The sequence below is a fragment of the Macaca fascicularis genome, chromosome 16, assembly GCF_037993035.2.
Source record: "Macaca fascicularis isolate 582-1 chromosome 16, T2T-MFA8v1.1".
Classification (NCBI taxonomy): Eukaryota; Metazoa; Chordata; class Mammalia; order Primates; family Cercopithecidae; genus Macaca; species Macaca fascicularis.
This window is the reverse complement of record NC_088390.1, coordinates 8,106,036-8,133,820: the sequence shown is the minus strand read 5'-3', so window position 1 is coordinate 8,133,820 and position 27,785 is coordinate 8,106,036. Positions and strand designations below refer to the sequence as shown.

The 27,785-nt window shown below is 50.1% G+C and overlaps 2 protein-coding genes, 1 long non-coding RNA gene and 1 pseudogene across 10 annotated transcripts in view; 2 read left to right on the top strand and 2 right to left on the bottom strand.

Annotated features, from left to right (window-relative positions):
- Positions 1-1,505: 1,505 nt before the first annotated feature.
- Positions 1,506-11,429, bottom strand: ALOX15B (arachidonate 15-lipoxygenase type B). 4 transcript variants are annotated; one of them, XM_005582818.5, is made up of 14 exons: positions 11,187-11,429; positions 10,882-11,101; positions 10,505-10,586; positions 8,064-8,186; positions 7,671-7,774; positions 5,617-5,789; positions 5,234-5,380; positions 4,931-5,134; positions 3,873-3,959; positions 3,551-3,720; positions 3,257-3,378; positions 2,973-3,073; positions 2,727-2,897; positions 1,506-2,257 (listed from the first exon to the last, which is right to left on the bottom strand). In XM_005582818.5, exons 1-14 carry the CDS (start codon positions 11,331-11,333, stop codon positions 2,078-2,080), a joined length of 2,031 nt encoding a protein of 676 aa, XP_005582875.3. In that variant the 5' UTR covers positions 11,334-11,429; the 3' UTR covers positions 1,506-2,077. The 4 variants fall into 4 exon arrangements, 2 of the variants coding, with proteins under 2 accessions (XP_005582875.3, XP_045231312.2); XM_045375377.3 differs by lacking the exon at positions 8,064-8,186 and having other exon boundaries at positions 1,899-2,257; XR_012425227.1 differs by lacking the exon at positions 3,257-3,378 and having other exon boundaries at positions 1,899-2,257; positions 2,973-3,191; positions 3,551-3,959.
- The window catches only part of LOC123569440 (uncharacterized), a 36,204-nt gene continuing 16,860 nt past the window's right edge, over positions 8,442-27,785 (top strand). Inside the window, exons 1-2 of the long non-coding RNA XR_006693131.3 lie at positions 8,442-8,577; positions 9,807-9,872. This is a non-coding gene — a long non-coding RNA (uncharacterized lncRNA). The remainder of the gene's footprint in view (positions 8,578-9,806; positions 9,873-27,785) is intronic.
- LOC123569653 (small nucleolar RNA U13) lies at positions 16,167-16,264 on the top strand (annotated as a pseudogene).
- On the bottom strand, positions 19,440-26,876 carry LOC135967930 (uncharacterized). Of its 5 annotated transcripts, XM_065532725.2 has the most exons (4): positions 25,786-26,876; positions 24,068-24,177; positions 23,225-23,400; positions 21,571-22,419 (listed from the first exon to the last, which is right to left on the bottom strand). In XM_065532725.2, exons 1-3 carry the CDS (start codon positions 26,732-26,734, stop codon positions 23,239-23,241), a joined length of 1,221 nt encoding a protein of 406 aa, XP_065388797.1. In that variant the 5' UTR covers positions 26,735-26,876; the 3' UTR covers positions 21,571-22,419; positions 23,225-23,238. The 5 variants fall into 5 exon arrangements, with proteins under 5 accessions (XP_065388793.1, XP_065388795.1, XP_073874612.1 ...); XM_074018511.1 differs by having other exon boundaries at positions 21,297-22,419; positions 23,225-24,177; XM_074018512.1 differs by having other exon boundaries at positions 21,297-22,407; positions 23,225-24,177.

The following is a 27,785-nucleotide window of genomic DNA, read 5'->3' as shown; positions in this document are numbered from 1 at the left end:
GATCTCCTGACCTTGTGATCCGCCCGTCTCAGCCTCCCAAAGTGCTGGGATTACAGGCTTGAGCCACTGCGCCCGGCTCCATTAACTCCTTTATTGTTTAAGTTAGCAGGAATTGATGGAAAGAAGTTTGACAGATACATATATCTCTAAATCACTTTTGGTATACTCACTCTCCACGAGGAATGAGCGGGTCAAATGCTGTTTGCCAGTCAGCCCTACCCCTTCTGAGGCACTGTTCTGTATTTTTCCAATGGTAGTGTTCATGCAGTTATAGTATATAAATTACATTTTTGTCCACATTGTTTTATAAAAATCAGTGAAACTGAAAAAGAAAAGCACTCATGCCTGCAATGTGAAGTAGTGATGGAAATCATTAGGTGACTTGTAAAGGAGGCATTTTGTTTTTATGCTAAAAAAGCAAAGGCCATTTTAAAATTTGGAGAGTGCTGGTCAGGTATTTGCAGAACGCCCCTCAATTTGGGTTTGTCTGCATTTTTCTCATTATTAGACTATAGTTATGAGTTTCTAGAAGAAACCACAGAGGTGAGGTGCTCTTCTGACAACATTAGAGCAAAGCAACATGGTATCAGCAAGTTCACCTGGATCTTTTATTTACTTATTTATTTATTTAGAGACAGAGTCTCTCTCTCTTGCTCAGGCTGGAATACAGCAGCACGATCTCAGCTCACTGCAACCTCTGCCTCCGAGGTTCAAGCGATTCTCCTGCCTCAGCCTCCTGAATGGCTGGGATTACAGGCACCTGCTACCAAGCCTGGCTAGTTTTTTTGTGCTTTTAGTAGAGATGGGGTTTTGCCACGTTGGCCAGGCTGGTCTTTAACTCCTGGCCTCAAGTGATTCACCTGCCTCAGCCTCCCAAAGTGCTGGGAATACAGGTGTGAGCCACCATGCCAAGACTCACCTGGATTATTTGATTAAGGTGATGTCTACCAGGTGTCTCCACTGGAGTTTTTTTTTTTTTTTAAAGGATACTTTTTTACCGTAACGGATGCTCACTGAATATGAGCCAGAAAAAAAACAGAATGAAAGAATGTGTATGAAATGTTGTAATTCCATCAGTGAAGATGAAATCTAGCAGCAAAGTATGACTAGAGATATGATAATGTTTTCTGATTCTCTGGAAATGGAACCTGCTTTATAATGTACAAGTCTTTAATTTTAGGGGATGTTTTTAAGAAAGCATACATAGGCACTGCCTGCGCCGACTGGGCAGTGCGTCCTCATTCTGCCTGTTCTGCCTGGCTCCCAGTGACCCTTTTTCAGTGTTTTATTCATTTTAAAGCTGAGACAGTAGGTCACAATCAACCTCTTGGGCATTTTTTGTTTTCATTTTTGTTTTTCTGAGATGGAGTCTCACTCTGTCACCCAGGCTGGAGTGCAGTGGCATGATCTGGTCTCACTGCAACCTCCACCTCCCAGGTTCAAGTGATTCTTCTGTCTCAGCCTCTTTAGTAGTTAGGACTACAGCCACACACCACCACGCCCAATTAGTTTTTTAATTTTTATTTTTTGGTAGAGGTGGAGTCTTGCTATGTTGTCCAGGCTGGACTTGAACTTCTGACCTCAAGTGATTCTCCTGCCTCCATCTCCCAAAGTGCTGGGATTGCAGGCATGAGCCACTGTGCTCGGCCTCTTTGGCAGCCACTTCTTGGTGACTGTCCTTGAGTTGGGTAACCATAAGGTCCAATCAGTGGAGGCTAGTGGGCCCACGGGCAGGATTATATGCCACCCCCCATGGCTGTAAAATGCCAAACAAAACCAACTAGCAAAACCCTCAAGGTGGGCTCTGCAGGCATTTTGAGGCTTAGAGCCTCCAAAAGGCTCAGTGGTTCTGTCCTGAGACTCTGTTATTGGTGGGTTTTTTGCTTTCTGTGTTTTGATTTTGTTTGTGTTTTTTTTGTGTGTGTGTATGGTGGTGGGGGTGAGTTACACAGAGTCTGGTTGTCCCAGGAGAGGCACATGGAGGCCTGTTTTTCCCAGGAGTCCTTTTCTCTGGGTCCAGTTATCCTAGAGTGATGTGGTCAAAGGGATGTTATCTGGGCCTGTGTTCCCCTGGGATTTAGATGGAGACGCTGTTCTTGATGAGGGGAGGGTCTAGGTAGGTGTAGGGCAGCACCAGGCCCCGGTTCCGCTCCTGGATGGCCCCCGAGATCTGGGCCAGGTGGCTCTGGAAGGCAGCGATGCTCCGCCGAGGGGCCTCCTCTGTGAAGTGCTCATCCGGATAGGTGCCCAGGGGCCTCTGGGGACCCACCACAGGCTGGGTGAGGGGGCTGCTGAGGTCCTGCATCCCAGACTCCCTGTCCCCACTATCTGAGCAGCTGCAACTTGCCTTAGCCAGCTCTGGCCCTAGCCCCCAAGCATGGGACCTGAAGTAGCCCTCGATGGGGCCTGATCCATGTCCCTCCTCTTAAACAGATAGCCACGTAAAGCTTATCTGCAGGAAGCTTTCGGGGAATGAAAGCTCAATTCGGAATTTGCAAGGAGCATAATTACATATTCCCCTTGCCACTGAGAATGGCTCTGCATCATCGCATTTTGCCATTTGACCATCGCTGTGAAATGTCCAAGGCTCGTGTGTCCCACTGGAGGGTCAGTGGGGCAAGGGGACCTGCGCCCTGATGGCAGGGTTGAGTCTGGGCCAGCAGGGTAAACATCACACCTTCCCTTACCCCAGTGCGGCCCAGCCTGGCCCCCAGCCCCACACTCACTCGGTCTCCAGGCTCCTTGCTCAGCAACCAGAGAGCAAGGATGACATCACATGTGGCATTGACGGGTGGGAGGGTGGCTATGAAGCCCTCACGTGTTGCCAGGCCTTTGGAGGTGGGTGGTGGCAGCTGCATGCTGGGTGGCAGGTTGGGCATCCAAGCACAGGCGTCAAACTGAAGGCCGAGAGGGCAGAATGAGGCGGAGGAGCTGGGTCACCTCCAGCCTGCCACCCCAGGCGCTGGCCTCACCTGCCCTGCACTGACGGCCGCATGCTTGGCTGAGCAGTTGAATATCACCATGGTGACATACTGCACCAGGGCTTCCCGGGTCTCCAGTGAGGAGGGTATACCTGCGAGGAGAGCTGGGCTGGGATGGGGCTTCCAGGGGCCTGAGGACCCTGCTGCGGAGGCTTGAGGGTGAGCCTTGAGGGTGGGGAACACGCGGATGGGGTCACTCAAATGCGCAATCTGCAGGGGGTGGGGGACACAGGGATGGCGTCACTCAAATGCGCCTAGGGCTGAGTTCTCCATACCTGAGCTCCCCTGGTTTAGAAAACCTTTGGAGAAGATCTCTCTGACCCAGGCCTGGAGCTCTCTGTCATCTTGGACAGACTCATCGTTTGGGTAGTAGATACCGATGATTTCAGAGACAAAGCTGCAATGCACCCAGGTTCAGGCCCAGCCTCCAACCCCAACCCACTCTGAGGAATGCCTCTGCTTAGTGTCCGGCCCTCCTCCTCAACGTGAGCCTCCCTGGGGCCTCAGTCTCCTTCTGTGTCTTCCCGTGTCCCTGACCAGCCCTCGGCTCTCCAGGGACGGCCCCTCACCGTTCCACTGCACCCCAGATCTGCATCCCATCATCACGGTAGTAGTAGCCTGGGATGTCTTCAACTCCTCGGGTCCGGATATCCTCAGGCAGACACAGGAGAGAATAGTTCAGCTGCTTCATGTTCCTCTGTATCAACTCAGAGAAGCCCTCGATGCCGATGCCTGTGGACTGACGGACAGGACTCTTGGGTCCTGCAGACCTTGCTCCAGAAGCAGGAGGTAGCACTGGTGTCGGGGAGACAGGCCACTGCTACCCCAGGACCTCAAATTCCTCACATTGAAGGAGTGGCCTGCCCACTCCCACCCCAAAACAGCTCTCACCCTGTCCACCACCTGGCCCGGCACGATTAGCAGCTCCCGGGCGAGCATGTTGATGTGCAGCGTGTACCGGGTGTGCGGGATCAGCAGCTGCGTGGCAGGAACAGCAGAGCTGGGGGAGGCCTGGGTCTTTCTGGCCCCGGACCTTCCCCCACAAAGGCACCAGCCCTGCAAGTCACTTGGAAAGAAGCAACAGGAATGAGAGGAGGCAGCCTGGGACAGGGGTCTGAGCCCTGGAGTTCCTGCTGGGCTCCACCAGCAGCTTGTTCTGGGAGCTCAGGTGTGCTCCTTCCTCTCCCTGAGCCTCAGGTCATTTTGTCAAATGCTGGTGCTGATGTGGCTGAGCCCTGTGTCTTCTGCCTCTGGCATCCTGTGATTTCCTAGCCCCTGGGCGGGGAAGGCACTAGGAAAACCAGGGCCTGTGGGCCTGGCAAGGTGGAGCCGTCCACCAGAGCCCACCTCTGAGTGCCAGGCCCCAGAAGCTGCAGATAGTCAGAAACAACCAGATAGGATGTAAGAGCACAGAGTAGGGCCCACATCCGGGACCCAGGAGACGTCTAGAAGGATGAGAGTATTTGAGCGGCGGCTGTGGGTGAACCCTGGGAGGGAGCCATCCTGCCCTTCGCAGAGGAGATGCCTCGAATCCATGCCGCCTGAAAGTTAGCAGGGTCTAGGAAACCTATAGAACCCACCCTAGAGCACAGGGGCCTCCCACCCAGCCCTCCCCCATCCCAGAACTATCTGCGGAAAACCTATCAGTCTCTCAAAGCCGTGTTCACACTTTGGCACCTGCCACCCCCAGGTCCTTCCCTTCCTAAGATTTGGGCTTCTATGATGGCTGCTGATGCCATCTGATCTCCCTGAAGAAGGGAGCCTCTCCGGGGTGCCTCATTTATCTTACTCAGGGCCTGCTGGAGAGCAGGCTCCCGGGGGAGTTGTGGTGAAGCGGACGGGGGAGCCCTGCAGCCCAGCTTGCACGGTTATGGCCATGTGAGGAAAGGCTGCTTAGAAGAGGTACAGAGGCATGGGCACAGGCCGGGCCACCTTGTCAAGCCACTGACCTTGAAGAGAGGGTGGCAGTGGGGCAGCTGGCGCAGGGTAGCCAGGGTGAAGACCTCAGGTAGCAGGTGTGAGTGCAGCAGGTGTGTGAGGGCCTCATGGAAGGAGAACTCGGCATTGCGCACCCAGGTCTTGGCCAGTAACCAGTCCCACTTGTCGTCAGTGGGCAGGAAGATGGGGCTGTGGGGGCCGGGGGACTGGCTGAGCTGGGGGGAGGCGGGTGGGGAGAGAGACAGCCATGAGTGTCTGCCAATCATTCAGTCTGACCCTCCTCGCCCCTGCCCTGCCCCTGCCTGACTGCAGACCTGGATGGCGAGAGGCAGCAGCGGCCCGCAGCCCGGGCTCTGGTATAGCAGGGTCATTGGGGCCGCAGAGAACTGGGGCTTCCCATTAATGACATTGGTATGGATGCCAGAGAGGATGCCGTGATCCACCAAGAACAGGGAGCCCTTCTGCAGAATAAAGGACAGCTGGGGCTACCACCTGGTTTTCTAAAGGAAGGGGGTGGGGTGGTAGAAGGGAGAGGATTCAGGGCTGGGAGAGGAGTGTGTTTCGGGAGAGTGTGCTTGGCACGCAGAACACAGTAGGTCCCTAACAAATGTGAGTGCGTCCCTCTGTCTCCAATAGGGGAAGGGTGCGAAGGCACTGAGATGGGACTGTGAAGAGCCTGGATCCCTGCACCCCTCACCTCTAGTTCAGCCTGCAGGCTGGTCCCAGGGCCCAACACTGAGGCCACCATGGCATCAGTGACGGGGAAATTCTTTGGGAGGTAGTGACAGCGGCGGATCAGGACAGGGTTGAGACCATTCAGGAACTGGGAGGCGAAGAAGGCATCCTCCTGCCAGTGCTCAAATGCGTGCTCTGCAGGGGGTGGGGGACACGGGGACGGGGTCACCCCAGCTCCCACAGGCCTCTGCCTAACCTTCACAGTGGGTCCTCGGGATTACCTCCCCTGCCCCTTGTCCTCAGTCACTGCCTCCTCATCCAACAGCACATCAGAGTCCCCAGCCCATCCATCCCAGTGTCTGCCTAACACCCGCCCTGGATAACTCAAATGCAACATGTTGGAGACCAAATACAGATTCTTCCTACAGCTCAGGTTGGTCCCATTGCCTGATATTTGGGAAATGGCAGATCCATCCCCACCCGGTTGCCTACAGAGGAGACTGGGGACCTCTTTTTTTCTTTTCTTCTTTCCCCTTTTCTTTCCTTTCTTTCTTTTTTTTTTTTCCCAAGATAGGCTGTGTTGCTGGGTTGCCCAAGCTGGAGTCCAGTGGTGCGACCTCGGCTCACTGCAACCTCTGCCTCCTGGGTTCAAGCGATCCTCCTGCCTCAGCCTCCCAAGTAGCTGGGATTACAAGCACACACCAGCATGCCTGGCTAATTTTTGTATTTTTGGTAGAGACAGGGTTTCTCCATGTTGCTCAGACTGGTGTTGAACTCCTGGGCTCAAGTGATCCATCTGCCTCGGCTTCCTCCCTCCGTCCCTCCCTCCCTCCCTTCCTTCTTTCCTCCTTCTTCTCTCTCTCTTTCTCTCTTTGCAGGGTCTCACTCTCTTGCTCGGCTGGAGTGCAGTGGGGCTATCTCGGCTTAGTGCAACCTCCATCTCCCAGGCTTAAGCAATTCTCAGGCCTCAGCCTCTTGAGTAGTAGCTGGGACCACAGGCACGTGCCATCACATCCAGCTAATTTTTGTATTTTTAGTAGAGATGGGGATTTGCCATGTTGGCCATCCTGGTCTCAAACTCCTGACCTCATGCAACCCACCTACCTGGGCCTTCCAAGTGCCGGGATTACAGGTGTGAGCCACCACGCCCAGCTGGAGCCTGGGGACCTCTCTTGGCAGCACCTCCAACCTATCATATCCCATTGATTCTCCATCCTGAGTACCTCAGTCCACCCGTCCACTCCAATGCATTGCCACTGCCTTGCTGAGGCCACCGTCCTCTGGTGACCACAGCCAGAGCCTCATAGCAGATTCTCATAGCCTCTTGCCCCCCCCCCCCCCAGTAACTCCCCCCGAGCAGTGCATAGTGACCACATTATTCCCCTGCTGGTAACCAATCAAGCACTGGGCTGAGGAAAGACCCAAGTCCTGCCGTGGCCGACACAGTCCTGTGCGACCCCTGTGCACCTTCCTGCTCCTTCTCTCACCCTCCTTCTCTTGCTCATTGCACTTTGATCACAATGGTGTTTTCTTTCCTCTGAAGATGGCTGATCCTTTTGTCTTCAGGGCCTTCACACTCACTGTTCCCCGAACTGCTCTCTGCCCCCACAGCCCATCCTTGGCACTGCTAAGGCCTACTCAACTTCGGGGTCTCAGCATAGTTCACCCCCTTAGGAGAGCTTTCCTGGGGCCCTCTCCAGGGTACGGCAGGTGCCCCCCTTTACACACCCACTGGATCCAATGAGCATGTTTCACAGTGTAACGAATTATTTGATTTTGAGTCTAATTAACACCAACTGGCCTGCTCAACTGTGAGCCCGTGAAGAACCATGCATCCCCTAACCCGGTGTCTGATATGTAGCAGCTCAACAAATGTCTGTTGGATTAGAAGGTGTTAGAAGGTCAGGGGTCCCCTCCGTCCATATTCTCTTTTGTCTCTGTGGGGAAAAGTAAGGTCTAGCAAGGGCCTGCTCAGGGTTACATAGCAAATTGGTGCTTGGTTTTCTGACACTGTGGACAGCTACAGGAGTTGATGCCCCAGGAAAGAGGTCAGGATCCCTGGCCCAAGCTCCTCACCAGCTGCTGGCGTCTTCCGGAAGTTGAAGATCCTTTTCATCTCATTCAGACTCCTCCAGAGCCCCTTGCGGTCCAGCAACCCCTTGATTTTCATCTCTGCAAACCTGCCAGGGGATGTGAGGGGTGGGGAGTGGGCAGGAGGCCCTGGGAGACTCTTCCCTGTCAGCCAGCCTTATGCCTCTTGGGATCCTGAACCAGCCTTTGGGCCTAAGATAGTCACCGCCCCTAAGGTAGCTGTTGCTCTGGGGGATTGGCAGTGGCTAGGAGGCTGTTTCCTGGATAGGACTATGTGACTCATATCACTGAGGGTGGTGGAACTGACTAGGGGAGGGCAGAAGGCAGGGGTCATAGGGCATCTGAGGCCTAGGGGCAGGGCAGGGTGGGCATCCTCACGCAGAGCCAGCCTGTAGATAAAAGTTAGCATTCTTGGCTGTGGAGTATTTGATATTGAGGTCCAAGTCTTTCACTGTCCTTTTATCCAGGCAATGAGGCCAGCCTGGGTTGTAAGCCTTCCACCTGGAGGGTAGAGAGGGAAAGTGGTCAGCAAGAGGCCTCAGGGAGCCCCTTCACTAGGTTAGATGGAGTGGCAGTCCCCTTGGGTGCCCTGGTCAGAGCCAGACCCCTTCAGCCAAGGAGGGCCCTCCTGGCATCTGCCCCTCCATTCTACACGAGGCTGCGAGGGAGCTGCCATTTTCCCACAGTGAGCTGGCTCCCCTGGTCAAGGGTGATTGGTCCAGAGTTGATCACCTGACTAGAACTGCACCAATCCGAGTCCTTTCCAGGGAGTTTGAAATTGGGGCTGAGCCTGAGAGGTGGTCTCTCTCTGGATATGTGGATTACAGCAGTAAATACAGACTGTTAGCCATGGCCATTTTCCACTGGGTGGACAATTCCTGCCTGTGTTTCCGTAAGTGCCTCTGTGTCTGGCTGACAAACTCTTTTTTTCTGCGTGCTAGTTGGAGTTAGCTTTTGTTCTTACAACTATAGAAGTCCCGACTAACACAGATGCATCTTGTAGAGGGGAGATTATCCCGAGACAGGGGCTGCACGGAAGGTTTCAGTTGCCTTTGGTAGGCGTCCCATAGAGAGGCAATTCAGCCTCCACAGTTAAGGCTTAGGGGGAGCCGCCTAAGGCATCTCTAAATTCTATTCTCAAACAAGCAACACAGCCGAAGACCTTCCAGCAAAATGGTAAAACCATGGCTCTGCAAACTTGATGACCCCTAGCCAGTCATCCTCTCACTCATTCATTCTTTGATTCATTCAAACCTTGCTTTTGGGTTTGAGCTTTCAACTTCAAAGAAAAATTTGCAATTAAAGTACACTGCCGCCAGGTGGTGGCCAAACCCCGCCTCTCAGACTTTAATCCCTCTCACCTAGAGATCTTGGTTAAATGCAGATTCTGATTTCTAACAAGCTCCCAGGCAATGCTGTTGCTATGGATCTGAGGCCTCACTGTACGTATTATAAGAGCCTAGAGTGTTGGAACAGAGTTAACTGAAAGACAGGAACAACAGGAAGAGCACACATTTGTGCAAGGCTTGGCAGCTGACTAGCTACATTCTTAACCATTTTCTCATCTGTTCCTCCTAACCCAAACGAGATTGGTATTCTTAGTTTCTTTTACAGAAGAAAATAAGAATCAAAGAGATGAAATAATTGGTCTAAGATCTCACAGCTCGTTCTGGCAGAGCCTAGGCTGACCCTGGGTCTCCACGGACACAGTAGACCTCAATGTCTATTCCCTCTCTTGGGGCTGCTGCTGGCAGATTTAGTGCAATGGCTTCCTTAGGGGTGGAATTCACAACACATGGAGAATCACCAGGAACCAAATGAGCCTGTGGCTGCTCTGATCCCAGAGACCAGGAACAAAAGCCTGCAGCCCAGGCTTTAGATGGCAGATGAGTTGGCCAGATCAAGATCTTTTGAAAGTCTGCTCTTGAGTGCAGTTCCGGGCTTTGTGCCAAGGGAATCCTCACTAGCGGCTCCAACTCCTCTGCAATCTCCAAGTCCCAGTTTTCCCCTGTGACCTCCAATGCTGAGCCCAGAGCACAGAAAGAGCCCCCATCTCACCCCTTGCTAGCCCTGGAGGGTGAGTTTCCTGGGGCTTGAGAGGTGTGTTTCTCCTCTGCTCAGATTTCTGGGAGGATACAACAAGATGATGCATGAAAAAGTCCCAGGACAAGGAAGACACCAGCAAAGGTAAGGCATTTAGAGGAGTTTTTCTTTTCCCTCCCTCCCTCCCTTCCTTCCTTTCATTCTTTTGTTCTTTCTTTCTGACCGAGTTTTACTCTGTTGCCCAGGCTGGAGTATAATGGCATGATCTCGGCTCACTGCAACCTCTGCCACCCAAGTTCAAGCTATTCTTCTGCCTCAGCCCCCCAAGTAGCTGAGATTACAGGTGCCTGCCACCATGCCCAGCTAATTGTTGTATTTTTAGTAGAGATGGGGTTTCGCCCTGTTGGCCAGGCTGGTCTCGAACTACAAACCTCAGGTGATCCGCCTGCCTCGGCCTCCCAAAGTGCTGAGATTACAGGTGTGAGCCACCACTGCACCTGGCCCTAGAGCAGTGTTTTTCAAACGTCAGTGGCCACCAGAGTCATCTGGAAGGCTTGTCAAAACAAAAATTCCCACTTTTCACCCTCAGTGTGTAGTAGTTTGGAGGTGGCCTGAGAATTTGCATTTCTATACGTTCCTGCAGATGCTGCTGGTCCCGGAGCAGCTTTGATAGGAGAGGTGGAGGCAGGGGCTTTTAATCTCTGTCATGACCAGGACACTCAAGCTGCCCCTCATCCCTTGGGCACCCCCTCCCCCAACAGTAACCCCCTCCTCACTGGTACATCTCCTGCCGGGCCTGCAGCTCCTCCTGGCGCTGTTGCTGGAGCAGGGGGTGGTGGTCTGCCCTGGACACCTTGGCTGTGGCAGAAGGGGAGTAGGTTGGGGCGGGGAGAGAAACTCCCCATCACTATCCCAGCCACACCGTCCCCATGATTGCTACCCTCTACCAGGTCCCCTCCTCCCATAAGTACAGTTTCTCCTACGCCAGGCTGCCACCTCGCCCTCCCCAAGGCCCCACTAGCCTCCCTCCTCTGCTGGCTATTCTGTGGCCACACCAGCTCACCTCTCCACTTCACCTGCCCTTCTCTCCAACCCCCAGTCCCCTACCCCTTCCTGTGCTCCCCCTGCAGCCCCAGCCTGGCCCGCCCCTCACCTGTCCCCTCCTGTAGCACCAGGCTCCCCGCCCCCTCCAGCCACTGGTAGCAGGGGAAGAGGAGGGGGCCGCCCCGCGGCGGTGTCAGCTGGAACCAGCGGCAGAACCAGGCGTCCGGGGCCAGGGGCCCGAGCAGGGGCAGCGCTGGGGGCGCCTTGTGCACGCGCAGCAGCAGCACTTGGCCCACGTCCTTCGGGAGCGTCACCTGGAAGTCCTCCTCCTGAGGGGAGGTTTTAGTATGCGTCAGGCCGGACGCTCCTGCTCGCCCCCTTCACCTCCACCCTTACCCACTCCCAGGCACTCACAGCGCCCGCAGTGAACTCCTTGCCGAGACTGTCCAGGGGCAGTGGGGGGCTCTCTTCCTGGGTCCCCACGATGCTGACAGACACTTTGTCCCATGTGCCAGCCCCGAAGGCCTTCCCGGTGGACACCCTGACCCTGAAATCGGCCATGGTGCCAGCCTAAGACCAGCTCTCTACTGCGCACAAGGCTGCAGAGCTGGGCTCACCCCTGGGACACGCCCCGCTCTACCCCTGATTATTGCCACTGACTCCAAGCCCGGTGGACTCCTCTAAAAACCACATCCGCTTCTGGGCAGGGAGGGGCGGGGCGGATAGGCTGGAACTTGCAACTAAGGTGGGGGTGGGCGGGGGATTGGCAGTGCTGGGAACAGGAGGGACTAAGAATACCCTGAGATTTCGGGAACGGGGCCTTTCAGTGATGGTGCCACGCCAGGGAGCCAGAGTTGGGACCCAGTTGGGGTGGGGGTAGATTTGTGCACAGCACCTCTGTTTGTTTTCCTTCTTAGCCTTAGAAGTCTATGGAGAAACATCACCCTCTTCCCACAACTCTTTTTGGGCCTACGTTCATTTTACTTATTTAGTTAGTTAGTTAGTTAGTTAGTTAGTTTTGAGACAGAGTCTCCCTCTGTCGCCAGGCTGGAGTGCAGTCTCGGCTCACTGGAACCTCCACCTCCTGGGTTCAAGCGATTCTTCTACCTCAGCCTCCCCAGTAGCTGAGACTACAGGTGAGCACCACCACGCCCAGCTAATTTTTGTATTTTTGGTAGAGACGGGGTTTCACCATGTAGGCTAGGATGGTCTTGATCTTTTGACCTTGTGATCCGCCTGCCTCAGCCTCCCAAAGTGCTGGGATTACCAGCATGAGCCACCGCACCTGGCCCACATTCATTATTTTATTTCATTCAATAACTAATGTTCAGAACTACCTCTGTGCCAGACGCTATGCTCACTGCAATGGATAAAGGCCCAGGCAAGACCTAGTGCTTGCTTTCATGGAGATTAAAAATCAAGGGTGAGGCCGGGCACAGTTGCTGGCCAACATGGTGAAACCCCGTCTCTACTAAAAATACAAAAAACTTAGCCAAGCATTGTGGCGGGCATCTGTAATCCCAGCTACTAAGGAGGCTGAGGCAGGAGAATCGCTTGAACCCAGGAGGCGGAGTTTTCAGTGAGCTGAAATTGTGCCATTGCACTCCAGCATGGGTGACAGAGCAAATCTCTGTCAAAAAAAAAAAAAAAAATGAAGTGTGAGAGAAAATAAGTAAACCAATACATAATTTCAGATGATAGTAAGTGCAATGAAGGAAATGAAACAGACTGATGTGAAGGAGTGAGAAGCAGAGGTGGGAAAGGAGGCCCTCAGAGGCTCAGAGGAGGTGAAAGGATCTGTCCGGGGAAGAGAGTTTTGTGCAGAGGAAACTGTTCCTGCAGAGTCCCTGCAGTTAGGAAAAGTTTGGCTTGTTGGAGGAGGGAAAGGCAAGAGCACAGTGAGGGAGGGATTTGGGGAAGAGATGTCAAGGGGAAGTTACGGATTTGGGCTTTGGGGAAATAACAGATTTGGGATTTTCGGTCTGGAAATGCTAAGTTTGAGATGACCATTAGACATCCAAGTGGAGAACTCACATATGGGCATAGAGCTCAGAACTCCAGGTGTGCATCTTCGAGTCACAAGCACACAGGTGCGTCTATACCACAGGCTGGTGGAGATCACTAGGCAGAGAATATCCTATAAGTGGAGAGGAGAAGAGGCACGAGCTGTGCCCTAAGGCCCTCTGATATTTGGAAGTCATGCAAAGGAGTGGAAGCAGCAAAGATCAGTCAATGAGGTAGGAGGAGAACGATGCTGATAGACACTTTGTGCCATTGTGTCTGTCACAGTGTTTCATGAAGGCCAACTGAAGTGAGAGTGACTTATCATATGGTATATATACACAATGGAATACTATGCAGCCATAAAAAAGAATGAGATCGTGGCCAGGCGCAGTGTCTCACACCTGTAATCCCAGCACTCTGGGAGGCTAAGGCAGGTGGATCACGAGGTCAGGAGTTCGAGACCAGCCTGGCCAACATGGTGAAACCCCATCTCTATTAAAAATACAAAAGTAAGCTGGGCGTGGTGGCACCTGCTTGTAATTCCAGCTACTCAGGAGGCTGAGGCAGGAGAATCACTTGAACCCGGGAGGTAGAGGTTGCAGTGAGCTGAGATCGTGCCACTGCACTCCAGCCTGGGCAATAGAGCAAGACTTCATCTCAAAAAAAAAAAAAAAAAAAAAAAGAACGAGATCGTGTCCTTTGCAGGAACATGGATGGAGCTGGCGGCCATTATCCCTAGCAAACTAACGCAGGAACAGAAAACCAGTATTGCATGTTTCAGTTCCTACTTTCAGTTCGTTAGGATATATACCAAGTGGTAGAATTGCTGGAGCATAAGGTAACTGTATGTTTAATTTTTTTTTTTTTTTTTTTGAGACTGAGTCTCGCTCTGTTGCCCAGGCTGGAGTGCAGTAGCATGATCTCCGCTCACTGCAACCTCTGCTTTCTGGGTGTAAGCAATTCTCCTGCCTCAGTCTCCTAAGTAGCTGGGATTACAGGCGCCTGCCACCTCGCCCAGCTAATTTTCGTATTTTTAGTAGAGACGGGGTTTCACCACATTGGCTGGGCTGATCTTGAACTCCTGACCTCAGGTGATCCACCCGCCTTGGCCACCAAAAGTGCTGGGATTACAGACGTGAGCCATCACACCCAGTCTATATGTTTAATGTTTTGAGGAACCACCATACTATTTTCCACAATGGATGCCACATTTTACATTCCTACCAGCAGTGCAGGAGGAGGGTTCTAGTTTGTCCACCAATGCTTGTTATTTTCTGTTTATTTGATAATAGACATTTTAATGGGCTTGAATTGGTATCTCATTGTGGTTTTGATCTTCATTTCCCTCATAATTGGTAATGTTAAGCATCTTTCCATGTGCTTGTTGGCCATTCATGTATCACCTTTGGAGCAATGTCTGTTGATGTCCTTTGCCCAAACCATCCATTCTTTTTTTTTTTTTGTTTTTGTTTTTTTGAGACGGAGTCTCGCTCTGTCGCCCAGGCTGGAGTGCAGTGGCGCGATCTCGGCTCACTGCAAGCTCCGCCTCCTGGGTTTACACCATTCTCCTGCCTCAGCCTCCTGAGTAGCTGGGACTACAGGCGCCCGCCACCGCGCCCGGCTAATTTTTTGTATTTTTAGTAGAGACGGGGTTTCACCGTGGTCTCGATCTCCTGACCTTGTGATCCGCCCGCCTCGGCCTCCCAAAGTGCTGGGATTACAGGCGTGAGCCACCGCGCCCGGCCCAAACCATCCATTCTTAATTCTTATCCATTGCTAGGTTGAATTTTAGATTTCTCGTGTGAATCATATGCAAGACCCACACGTTTTCAAATACGTCAAATGTTTTTATTTATAGATCACTCTCTTTTTTTCCTAAAATAGTATTTATAGTACTTTTTTTATTCATGTATCTTCAAATGGTCAAGTTTTCTTTCATACATCCAAAATGTAGTGTGATGTTTTCTTATTCACCAAATGTTAGCTCTACTTGTAGTCTGGTTCCAAACTAATCAGCCTGCTTTTAAATTTTAAGACATTTATTGAAAAAAATTTTTTTTTTCTTTTTTCTTTTTTTGAGACGGAGTCTCGCTCTGTCGCCCATGCTGGAGTGCAGTGGCTCAATCTCGGCTCACTGCAACCTCTGCCTCACGGGTTCACACCATTCTCCTGCCTCAGCCTCCGAGTAGCTGAGACTACAGGTGCCCGCCACCACGCCCGGCTAATTTTTTGTATTTTTAGTGGAGACGGGATTTCACCGTGTTAGCCAGGATGGTCTCGATCTCCTGACCTCTTGATCTGCCCGCCTCGGCCTCCCAAGACATTTGTTGAAAATTGATAGGATCAAACCAAACTCAAGTGGTATAATTTTTGAACATTGGATTGTACATTATTGTAAGGGTACCACTAACCATTATTATAAATGATAAGTTAGTGATTATAGCTCCTTTTGTGATAATTAGATCACTCTCATAATACAAATCAATATTGCAGGTATCCATGTGCCCAAATCTGGTGAGTCTAGGAAAAAGTGAAAATGCTTTATTGTCTATTCATCCTAAAATAAATACATCCTTGGATACTTAGAAATTTCAGTGAATCTATTTTAAAGGAAACTTTGTGTAATTATCGTAAATCGAAAATTCATTTCATTTCCCATAATAGAAGGTAAGAATAAAGGAGAATGCAATGAAAACCGAACAGTGTAATTCAATTCCAGGTAGATTCCATTGCCTGCGGCCTGCTCCCTGTTCCAGAAGATTATCTAATGCTAAAGGGGTGCTCAAAACATATCAATACCAAATTGACACTTTCTCCCTGAAAAAGGGAATTGATTTGCGGTTTTATCTCAATTAAACCTGTGATCCTGCACCTCCAAGGACTTATCCTGGAGTAGCATTGCTCAACGTATGGCAAGCAGACGGCTGGCATCAGATGTCTTTGAATGCTTGTTAAAAATGTCAGTTCCGGGTCAGGTGCAGAGGCTCACACCTGTAATCCCAGCACTTTGGGAGGCAGAGGTGGGTGGATCACTTGAGGTCAGGGGTTCGAGACCAGCCTGGCCAACATGGCGAAACCCCATCTTTACTAAAAATACAAAAATTAGCTGGGTCTGGTGGTGGGCACCCATGGTCCCGGCTACTCAGGAGACTGAGGCAGGAGAATCACTTGAACCCAGGACACAGATTCCAGTGAGCCGAGATCATGCCACTGCACTCCAGCCTGGGTGGCAGAATGAGCAGAATGAGACTCTGTCTAAAAAAAAAAAAAAAAGAAAGAAAGCCAGTTCCCCAGCCCTGCCTCACACCAAGGAGGGAGACTCCCCAGAAGATTAGCCAGGGAATCTACATTTTACAGTAGGGTGATTCTTCTTTAGAATCGCTGCCCTTGATCCTTTTGTACTTGGTAAACCTGATGGTTGGGTTTTTATGCTCACATATGAGATGTGCCTGTCTCAAACCTTGTTACAACACATTACCCTTCCCACTTAAAAGGTTAGAAAAATAGAACCTTTGCCCTTGATCATTTAAATATTTTATTACGTTCTGTCCTACAGCTCATGATGATCTCAGACAGGTTGAACAGGAGTCGTCATCCAACCCCTCAAGATATAGATGAAGAAATCTGAGCCCTGACTGGGAAAGGGGTTTACTTGAGATTTAAAAATGTCCATTGAGTCATGTGCACCCCATCTTTGAACCCATGAATGATTTGGCTCCTGCCTACCTTTCTTTTTTTGAGATGGAGTCTTGCTCTGTTGCCCAGGCTGGAGTGCAATGCACTATCTCAGCTCACTGCAACCTCTGCTTCCTGGGTTCAAGCGATTCTCCTGCCTCAGCCTCCTGAGTAGCTGGTAGTACAGGTGCCCATCACCATGCCTGGCTAATTTTTTTGTATTTTTAGTAGAGACGAAGTTTTGCCACATTGGCCAGGCTGGTCTCAAACTCCTGACCTCAGGTGATCCACCCGCCTCAGCCTCCTAAAGGGCTGGGATTACAGGCGTGAGCCACTGCACCAGGCCTTTGTTTCCCTCACCCCCACTCCCTCCCTCCCTCCCTCCCTCCCTTCCTTCCTTACTCTTTCCTGTCTTCTCTTTTTCTTCCTTTTAAATTCTAATATTCTCATCAAAGTTGTAGATACATATGATTTAAAGAGTCAAGTAGGTCTACAAATCTCTCACCAACAACTGCCTCCTGCTCCACTTCTGTGCTTTCCCTGTCATGAAAGACAATAACTTTCACTACTTTCCTTGATAATCTAAACCGCTACATCTCAAAATAGCATGCATGCATTGTTTATGTAATGATTTTTCAGCTTTAGGCAAATATTGGCTTCCCCCTATGGAAGATAGGATTTTGTTTTTTAGATGGAGTTTCGCTCTTGTTACCCAGGCTAGAGTGCGATGGTGCAATCTTGGCTCACCGCAACCTCCGTCTCCTAGGTTCAAGCGATTCTCCAGCTTCAGCCTCCTGAGTAGCTGGGATAACAGGCACGCACCACCACACCTGGCTAATTTTTGTATTTTTAGTAGAGACGGGGTTTTACCATGTTGGTCAGGCTGATCTTGAACTCCTGACCTTGTGATCCACCCACCTCGGCCTCCCAAAGTGTTGGGATTACAGACGTGAGCCACTGTGCCTGGCCTGGAAGATAGGATTTCATTTTCTTTCCTAGTCTTGCTCCCATTTGCAAACCTTTCTCACCTCCCATCCTTCTAATACAGTTTCGTTAGGACTGAGCAAACCGACACTCAGTGTTTACATGATTTTGGTTATAGATGTGCTATTCATGGGGGACATTTATAGTATACTGTAATTATTTTTTTCTTCCTTACAAAACTTTTTGTTGTTTCTCTAGATAATAATGATTATATTATTGGTCTAGTTTTCTATATATTTTTCATTAGTTTAATCCGAAACGTCACCACTTGTTCAGATTGCCTCTCTATCAGTTCGGGCACATCCATTTCTCAATCGGTTCCACTTTGTGAGGGAGTCTCTCCAGTGTGTGCTCTTGGCTTCTTTCCTGTTCCTCCTGAGCTCTTGCCTCACCACCATCCTTCACCTTCATTTTACCTCTCTGCTGTGCTGGAGCTTTTGTTTCCTGGATCTCATGTTGTGTTGTTTCCTGGCTTATTTCATGGGCTAGTAAGAAAGGGTACGTGGGAGGGAGGAGAAGTTTTTAAGACTTTGCATGTCTGGAAATGCCTATAATCTTTATATACACTTGAATAATAATTCGGAAATTTTTTTTTTTTTTTTTGGTTCAGAATTTTGAAAGCACTGCTCCACTGGCAGCAGCTATAAAGAAGCCTAAAGTCATTTGCATTCCTAATTCTTTTCATATGAAGTGATATTTTCTCCAGAAGCTTTTAGGAGCCTCTCTTTGGCCCAGCTTCCATAATTTCACAATGATGTGCCAAGGTGTAGTCTATTTTTATTAACTGTGCAGTGCTCTCAGTAGGTCCTTTCAGTCTTGAAATTCATGACCCTCAGTGTTGGGAAGATGTTTTGTATTATTTCATTGATTATTTCCTTCTTTTGATTTTATCAGTGTCTCTTTTTTGAACTTCTATACTTTTAGATGTTGGATCTCCCAAACTGGCTCTCCAGTTCCCATTCTCAGTTTCATTTATTCTCCATTTTATTTCCAATTTTCTATCACTTTTCCTTTTGTTCTGTTTTCTAGTAGATTTTCTCAACTTTCTCCTCTAGTCCTATTATTATTCCTCCTATCATATTTTTTTCACAGATGACATCTTGCTATGTTGCCTATGCTGGCCTTGAACTGCTAGACTCAAGTGACCTTCCTACCTCAGCCTCCTGAGTAGCTGGGAATATAGACATGGGGCACCATACCCAGTTTGTGTATATTTGTTTTATTAGTAATCTGTTTGTATTTCATGGTTGCAATATTTGATCTTCTCTGAGGATATTAGTGATAAGGTATTTTGGATTTTTGTTTGTTTCTTTTTTTTTGTTTTTGTTTTTGTTTTAAGATGGAATCTCTCTCTGTCACCCAGGCTAGAGTGCAGTGGCACGATTTCGGCTCACTGCAACCTCCGCGCTATCCCGGCCCGCGGGATAGTCAGAGCAGGCCCTGGAGGAGGGGGTGGGAATTTGGGGAACAAGAGACACGAGAAATGGAGACAAGACAGTGCTCTGATCAAGTCTCGTTTAATGGAGGTAATGCACTGCCTTATATACACTTGGAAGGGAAGGGGTTGGGCTAAGGCGGAAATGATCTCATTGCCGAAGGCGTGGCCAGGTTAGTTTCGGTTTCTCCGGTCAGACGTCATGTTGCGCTTGTGCTATTAAGTAACAATTTTCCCGGGCGCGGGAAAAGTGAGTGAAGAAGAAGCAGGAAGAGCGCCATCTTTAACGAGGTATTAGTACAGGGGAAAAAAGGCAAAGATAGGGAGGAGGTAGAAGGTGGAAATGAATAGAGCTCAGGCGTTTTAATCGTTAATTATTATTCGCTATGGCCGGGGCGTACAGCTCCGGACAGGTCCCCCTTTTTATATTTTTATGATGAGAAAACCCCTCGGGAACTGCGCCTGTCTTAGGTTGGGTCAACTCACCCCCACCTTCTAGGCCCGTCATGGGATAAGGTGTTATGCCCAGACCGTTTATTCCCCGAAGAAGACCACCAGAGTCCAGAGTCAAAGCTAAGCAGCAAGGATCTTTATTACAGGTTCGAACCTGGAGCTCTCACTTGCTCGTGAAACGAGACGGGCAGGAGAGCTCCCCTACTGAGCTCCGAACAATGTTATATAGTCTAAGGAAAGTAGGCATAGAATCATTATACAAATTAGAGGTATGATTGGCTGGAGTTTGAACAAAGCGATTTGGCAAACTATGATTGGTTCCCGCCATTTCTGATATTTCAGTACAACCCTTGAGGCAGAAGAGCAGTTTTACACAAAGGCAGTTAATTATATTGCATCAGGTTGCACGACCAATTTATGGCTATCTTGCTTAAACACACCTTGTGACCTGGCTATCTTACTTAAACATTCCTTGTGACCTGGCCTCAGAAAGAGAAACATGTACTTACAGAACTTACAAAACCTCTGGTACGTGCAAAGATTAGAGAGCAGAACAAGGGTGTAGCGGGTGGGGGGCGGGTACACATCTATCTTTGTGTCCTTTCATTTCTCCCTTCTCATAAGTAACTGGATGTCCAATCTTGGATTTCCAGAGTCTTATAATATAGCCTCACTTTCTGGGTGCAGGAGAGGCTGGTGATGGCTACGGAGGACCATTAGTTGGATGGTATCAAACCTTTCTCTGACAAATTGTAAAATTTTATTTACCACACAGGGGCCTATAGTGAATAGAAGTAGTAAAGACATTAGGGGGCCTAAAAGGGGTGCCAGAAGGGAAAACATTGAAGAGCTCCACCAATTGTTAGCGGCTGTAGTGAATTGTTGCTTTTTCATTTCTAAGCTTAGTTCGTGTAGGCGTTGGACTCTTTCCTCAACTAACCCTGACTCATTTATATAGAAACAGCATTCTTCTTTGAGGAACATACAGGTACCTCCTTTCTCAGCCGTGAGTAAGTCTAAGGCTCTGCGGTTTTGAAGGGTGACCTGTGCTAGGGAGGTGAGCTGCCGCTGAAGGGAGGCTAGGGAATAGGCAGAGTCTTCCATAGCAACAGAGAATTGTTGTAACAGCTTGTCGTTTTCTATCATGGAGTGTTGTAGGGCCCCTCCTGCTAACCCCGCTGCGACGACAGAGGTGGTTAAGGATATTCCGGCAATTAGTGGTAGAAAAACTGCTCGTCTATGTCGCGCAGTTTTAGTTGGGGCGGTCCCTGCCCAGCCTATGAACTCTGCCGGGGTTAGCAGTGTCAGTCGGGGAACTAGGGTAACAGGGATACACAACTGTCCGTCAGAGATGCTTTTGGACAGAGTTTTTAACAGAGTCATATTACACCAGAAGAACACACCAGGGGGAGCATATATGGGACTATTAGGGTATGTAGCCGATTGGTTGCAGAGGCTGTTGCTAAATGCTGAATAACAATAGGGGTATTTCTCTTGGTATGGGTCACGGTACAGGGCTACATCGGGTATCGTGACTATCGATGAGTTAAAACCTGTATAGTTTGTGGGAGGGGAGGATAGAGGAACAGCCGTTAATGGTGGTCTTCCTAGGGTTGCACACATAAAGCAAGAGGACAGGTCGCCTAAACCAGTGAGGTTGGCGAATGCTAGCCCTTCCCGTAATAGAGTTAGCCAGGAGAAGGGCTGCAAGTCTTGTGATAACTTGGTTTCTTGCCTGTGGATTTGTGTGTGGATTAAGGGTTGAATCTGGACTAGACTTCTCCACAGATATAAATGGCTACTGGGCCAGGTACTAGTTGATGAGTAATATACTCCCCCATGTTGTGGGGTTGTCCACCGAGAGTCCCATGGGTCTCTAATTATCCAAGTGTAAGTGACGGGAGACTCAGTTTTGTGAAAATACCACCCTTGTCGTTCTCTCCAGTATCGGACAGAGTGCGTCTTACAGTAGCTATATGGGCAACCTGCACTCTGGTGCCACCAATAATTTTTACAATTATATTCAGTTTGATCATATTCAAAACAGATCATGGGTGTTGCTGGTTGGGCAATCTGGAACCTAGTGAAATTGAGGTAAACTATAGTATTACACCCTGAGGGGGGGCAGTCTGCGCTAGCTAGCAGTTTACCCGCTTGGGGGGTTTCCCCGGGGTGAGTTTTGTTTTCATAGAGCCAGAACCTCCAGACATAGGGATTAGACGGCGCAGCAGTGAGGAGAGTCAGATGCATAAGGCATAAAAGCATAGGTAAGCTAGACATGGTTACGGCTATGGGGATGACGGCGCAGGGTTAGCTTTAAGGGATTGTTCTTAGCTTTGTCTACAGTCCATGTAACCGGTGCTCCAGACGGCTCGAGAAGGTCGGATGTTGGGTCCACTGGTTTGACGTGTGTGTAGTGGATCCACGAAGCGATGCCTTCTACTTTGAGAGCGGTGGGAGTAGTCAGGAGTACTTGCAGTGGTCCTTTCCACCTGGGTTGAAGAGTTTCTTGCCGGTGGCGCTTGACTAGGACCCAGTCTCCCGGCTGGAACGGATGAGGCGTCGGCGGAGGTCCTGCCTCGTACAGTTCTCGTAGTCTGGGCCAAATTTCCTGGTGAATTTTCTGTAAGGCTTGTAAGGAGAACAGGAGCTCAGAGACATTTTCAGTTTCAGGTTTGAGTAAGTCATCTTTTAGACTGGGGACCAGGGGTGGGGGTCTGCCATACATGATTTCATATGGTGTGAGGCCTAGTCTGTAAGGGGTATTTCGGGCCCGGAACAGAGCGTAGGGGAGAAGTACTACCCAATTAGCGCCAGTCTCCATGGTCAATTTAGTTAAGGTCTCCTTCAGAGTCCGATTCATCCTTTCTACCTGTCCTGAGCTTTGGGGCCTATAAGCACAATGTAATTTCCAATTTGCCCCCAGAATGGAAGCCAAATCCTGACTTACCTTAGCAACGAAGGCTGGTCCATTGTCTGACCCTATTTGGACGGGAAAGCCATACCTGGGGAGGATTTCTTCCAAAATTTTCTTTGCTACAACCTGAGCAGTTTCTCTCTTAGTTGGGAACGCTTCTGTCCATCCTGAAAAAGTATCTACAAAGACAAGTAAGTACTGATACCCATATTTTCCAGGATTTATCTCAGTAAAGTCTATTTCCCAATAGATACCAGGCCTAGTTCCTCTACACCTAATTCCTGTGGCGGTCTGGGTTTGGGGGCAAGCGTTGTTTAGTTGGCAGGCTTTGCAATTTGTTGTGACATCGCTGGCCAGTTCAGCTATGCGCCTGATTCTAAACTTGGCGTGCCTGATTAAGTCCATCATTCGCCGGGCACCCAGGTGGGTTGTCCGGTGGATGTGTTCCAACACCTGCCGTCCTAATTTTTCTGGTAGGATGGTTTGGTCATTTATATCAGTCCACCACCCATTTTTAACCTGTTTTAGGGGAAGCGTGTTCATCCATTCGCGATCCTGTTCGGTATAGTCGGGAAAACATGGCAAATTTCGCGGGCCAGGATCGGGGAGCTGGAGCGCGAGGAGCTGACTGGGAGCTTTTGCTATGCTCCTTGCGGTTTGGTCGGCTAAGAAGTTGCCTCGAGCAATTGGCGTAGTTGGTTTCTGATGCCCAGGGCAATGTACAATAGCCAATTTCTTTGGTTTCCACAAAGCAGTTAATAGAGCTAGGATCTCTTGCTTGTTTTTTATTTCTTTGCCTTCGGCTGTTAATAGTCCCCTTTCTCTGTAGATGGCCCCATGTATGTGCGCAGTAGCGAAAGCATAGCGGCTATCCGTGTATACTGTTAGTTTTTTCTCTGCCCCTAGGGTGAGGGCCTGTGTAAGGGCTATCAGTTCGGCTCTTTGGGCCGATGTCCCTGGAGGCAAGGGTTCCGCCCAGATTACCTCAGTCTCTGACGTTACAGCCGCTCCTGCATACCGCTGGCCTTGGTGGACATAGCTGCTGCCATCAGTGAACCAGGTGAGTTCTGTGTCGGGGAGCGGACGATCTTGCAGGTCCTCCCGCACCCCATGCACCTGAGCCAGTATCTCAGTGCACTCATGGGACGGGGCGTCCAAGTCTGGATTTGGCAGCAGTGAAGCAGGGTTTAAAGAGGTTGGGGGCAGAAAAGTTATTCTGAGGGGGTTTAACAGCAGTCCTTGATAGTGGGTGAGCCGGGCGTTACTCATCCATCGGTCCGGCGGCTGCCGGAGGACGCCTTCAATGGCATGCGGGGTTATAACGCGCAACTCTTGCCCCATGATAAGTTTATCAGCGTCTCGGACCATTAGGGCGGTTGCCGCGATTATCTGGAGGCAGGGTGGCCAGCCAGCAGCCACTGAATCTAATTTTTTTGACAAATAGGCAACTGGCCTCTGCCAGGGGCCTAGGTACTGTGTTAACACGGCTTTTGTAACACCCTTACTTTCATCCACGTATAAGTGGAAGGGTTTGGAGACATCAGGGAGCCCCAGCGCGGGGGCTGATAACAAGGCAGTTTTGATTTGCTGAAAGGCCAGCTCAGCCTCTTCCGTCCAATTGAAGGGCTGCCGTTCCTTTGTTGCCTGGTATAGGGGCTTGGCTAACTCAGCAAATCCGGGTATCCATAACCTACAGAACCCTGCCGACCCCAGGAATTCTCTCACTTGCCGTGTTGACTGGGGTCTAGGGATGCGTAGGACTGTTTCCTTTCGGGCTTTGGTTAGCCAGCGTTGCCCCCCTTTTAATAGGTACCCCAGATAAGTTACCTCCGACTTGCAGATCTGAGCCTTTGTTGCTGAGGCTCGGTAGCCTAGCTCCCCCAGAGTCTTCAGGAGGTCCTCAGTCCCTCGAACACAAGTTTCCGGGGACCTGGCCGCTATTAAGAGATCATCAACATATTGCAAAAGAGTTATTTCAGGGTGTTGCCGCCGGTACTCACCCAGATCTTCATGAAGGGCTTCATCGAACAGAGTTGGCGAGTTCTTGAACCCTTGTGGCAGTCTGGTCCATGTTAGCTGACCGTTGATGCCCCTCTCAGGATCCGTCCATTGAAATGCAAAGAGTTCTTGACTTTTGGGAGCCAGAGGAAGGCTGAAGAAAGCGTCTTTTAGATCAAGAACGGTATACCACTGTTTTTCGGGATGTAAAGCACTCAGAAGGGTGTATGGATTGGGCACAGTGGGATGTATGTCCATGACCCTTTTATTAACTTCTCTTAAATCCTGTACTGGCCTGTAGTCCGTACTGTTGGGTTTACGAACAGGTAACAGTGGAGTATTCCAGGATGAGTGGCAAGCCCGTAGGACTCCCTGGTCTAGGAGTCGGCGGATATGGGGCGTAATTCCTTCTCTTGCCTCCAGGGGCATAGGATATTGCCGAACCCGAACGGGGTCCGTCCCTGGCTTAACTTCCACAAATATGGCAGGTCGATGTTTAGCTAGCCCCAAGCCCCCAGTTTCTGCCCACGCTTCAGGGAAACGCTGGAGCCAAGAGTCAATTCCCTGATCGGGGGGCTTTTGCTCTTGATGGAGTCGGTACTCATCTTCTAAGGTGACAGTCAGGATAGATATTGGCCTGTTTTGGGAATCAGTTATCTTGGGCCCTTCTGGCTCAAAGTGGATTTGGGCCCCCATCTTTGTCAGCAAGTCCCTCCCTAGTAGAGGGCAGGGGCTCTCTGGGATGACTAGGAAGGAATGGGAGACTTTTCCCGTTCCTAAGTCTACAGTCCTCTGGGTTGTCCAGGGGTATTTTTTGATGCCTGTGGCCCCGTGCACCCAGGATGTTTTCTTAGACATTTTTCCAATTGGTTTGGTTAGGACTGAGCGTTCCGCCCCAGTATCGACCAAGAAGCGAACTGGGGACCCCTCCACTTGCAAAGTTACCCTGGGTTCGGGGAGGGGGTCCGAACCCCGTCCTCCCTAGTCAGAGTCCTGGGTAACGAGTACGGAGGTAGGGTTAGCTGGTCTCCGTTTCTTTGGGCAGTCTTTAATCCAGTGGCCACGTTCCTTGCAATAAGCACACTGATCTTTTTCTAATCCTTGCCTAGGGCCTTGCTTTTTCTGCTTTCTGTTTTGACCATTTCCTGCCTGGGGGAAAGCTGCTACTAAGACTTTGGTCATTTCTTTGGTTGCCTTGAACTGTTTTTCTTCTGGAGTATCCCTATTATTATAAACTCGCTGGGCCATCTGAAGGAGGTCCTGAATCTGCTTTCCCTCTAAACCTTCTAATTTCTGGAGTTTTCTTTTAATATCTGGTGTTGCCTGGTTTACAAAGGACATTACTACCGCTGCCTGATTTTCCGGTGCTTCCGGGTCCATAGGGGTAAACTGTCTGAAGGCTTCCATTAATCTCTCTAAATACACAGCGGGGCTTTCTGTCTTACCTTGTAACACAGAATATACTTTAGCCAAATTGGTGGGCTTGCGAGCTGCAGCCCGGAGACCCGCCATTAGAGTCTGGCGATAAATGAGCAGTCGTCCCCTACCTTCTGCCGTGTTGTAGTCCCATCTGGGCCGGGTCAAAGGGAAAGCCGCATTAATGAGGTCAGGATTTGCAGTTGGCTGGCCGTCATCTCCTGGAACCAGTTTTCTGGCCTCAACTTGGATTCTTTCCCGCTCCTCCGTTGTGAACAGGATTCGGAGGAGCTGTTGACAGTCATCCCAGGTCGGCTGGTGAGTAAACATGACACTGTCTAACAACGAGGTTAGATCTTTGGGATTATCTGAGAACCGAGCATTTTGGGACTTCCAATTGTATAAATCACTGGTGGAAAAAGGCCAATACATGAGACGGGAGAGCCCGGTATCATCGAGCGATCCTATTTCTCTGAGAGGCAGGGCTACAGTGGAGTCAGGGAGTCGGGAAGCTTGGTCCCGCTGTACGCGGCCTCGTGTTCGGCCGGCCGGCCCCCCCAGGTTACTTTCACTCTCGGCTGCTTCCGCTTCTCGGTTTCCCTCTACGGAAGCACCACCCTGGGGGACTGGGTCCTGCGGGATAAGGTGCTGATATGGTGGGGGAAATGTGGGTTCTAACGTTAGGGGGTCCTGGCTGTCCGGCAGCACAGGGGCCGAGGGAGCAGAGGGAGTCTTTTGTCTTGTAGGTCGCGTTACTAGGACTTTGCAGGGCTCAAGGATGAATGGAGTTATCCAGGGTGGTGGGTTTTCCACAAGATCCTGCCACACTAGAATATAAGGAATTTGATCAGGATGTCCTGACTGCCCTGGCAGGAAAATCTTAGTTTTTACCTTAGTAATAATAGAGAGACAGAAAGTTCCTTCAGAGGGCCACCCTACGCCGAAAGAGGGCCACTCCGAACGGCAGAAAGTAACTAGCTTTCCCTTCTTTAGTTCTATGCTTAAGTTACGCCCCCGAGCCTTCACATCCTTAAAATTGGTAACAAGGAGTGAGAGCGGCGTGCTCTGGTTGTTGCCCATCTTTGGACTGCTTCTACAAAGAGAAGGGGGGACGAAAATGAGTGTGAAGCAGAGGGGAGTATCCGACAGGTCCGGTCCTGGAGGGGGAAGAAAAGGTTTTATGTTTCGTTTTGGGCTTACACTTAACACTTAACAATAACGGACAGACAGTGATAACGATGAGCATTCGCGAGCGCGTGTCGGACTTCCGACCTGAGTCAGACGGGGCAACCAAGGATGGAGGCCCCCAGATGGGCACTGGGGAACGTCTCCCACCAGTCCCGAGTGGCTGTCTTCTAGCGCGTCCGCCAAGACCGTGCCACTTACAGAACAGACCAATACAGATTACAGATTACGGATTTCGCGAAATTTCAGGGAGACAGACAGAGACAAAGACAGAGACAGTGACAAAGCCGGCTTACCTACAGATTAAGATCCGTTGACTTGGGGGTCTGGTGGGCTTGGGGGAAATCCCGGACGAGCCCCCATTTGTTATGCCCAGACCGTTTATTCCCCGAAGAAGACCACCAGAGTCCAGAGTCAAAGCTAAGCAGCAAGGATCTTTATTACAGGTTCGAACCTGGAGCTCTCACTTGCTCGTGAAACGAGACGGGCAGGAGAGCTCCCCTACTGAGCTCCAAACAATGTTATATAGTCTAAGGAAAGTAGGCATAGAATCATTATACAAATTAGAGGTATGATTGGCTGGAGTTTGAACAAAGCGATTTGGCAAACTATGATTGGTTCCCGCCATTTCTGATATTTCAGTACAACCCTTGAGGCAGAAGAGCAGTTTTACACAAAGGCAGTTAATTATATTGCATCAGGTTGCACGACCAGTTTATGGCTATCTTGCTTAAACACACCTTGTGACCTGGCTATCTTACTTAAACATTCCTTGTGACCTGGCCTCAGAAAGAGAAACATGTACTTACAGAACTTACAAAACCTCTGGTACGTGCAAAGATTAGAGAGCAGAACAAGGGTGTAGCGGGTGGGGGGCGGGTACACATCTATCTTTGTGTCCTTTCAAAGGCAGCAGCAAGGGCGGCCCTCCTGTCTTAGGCTCCGA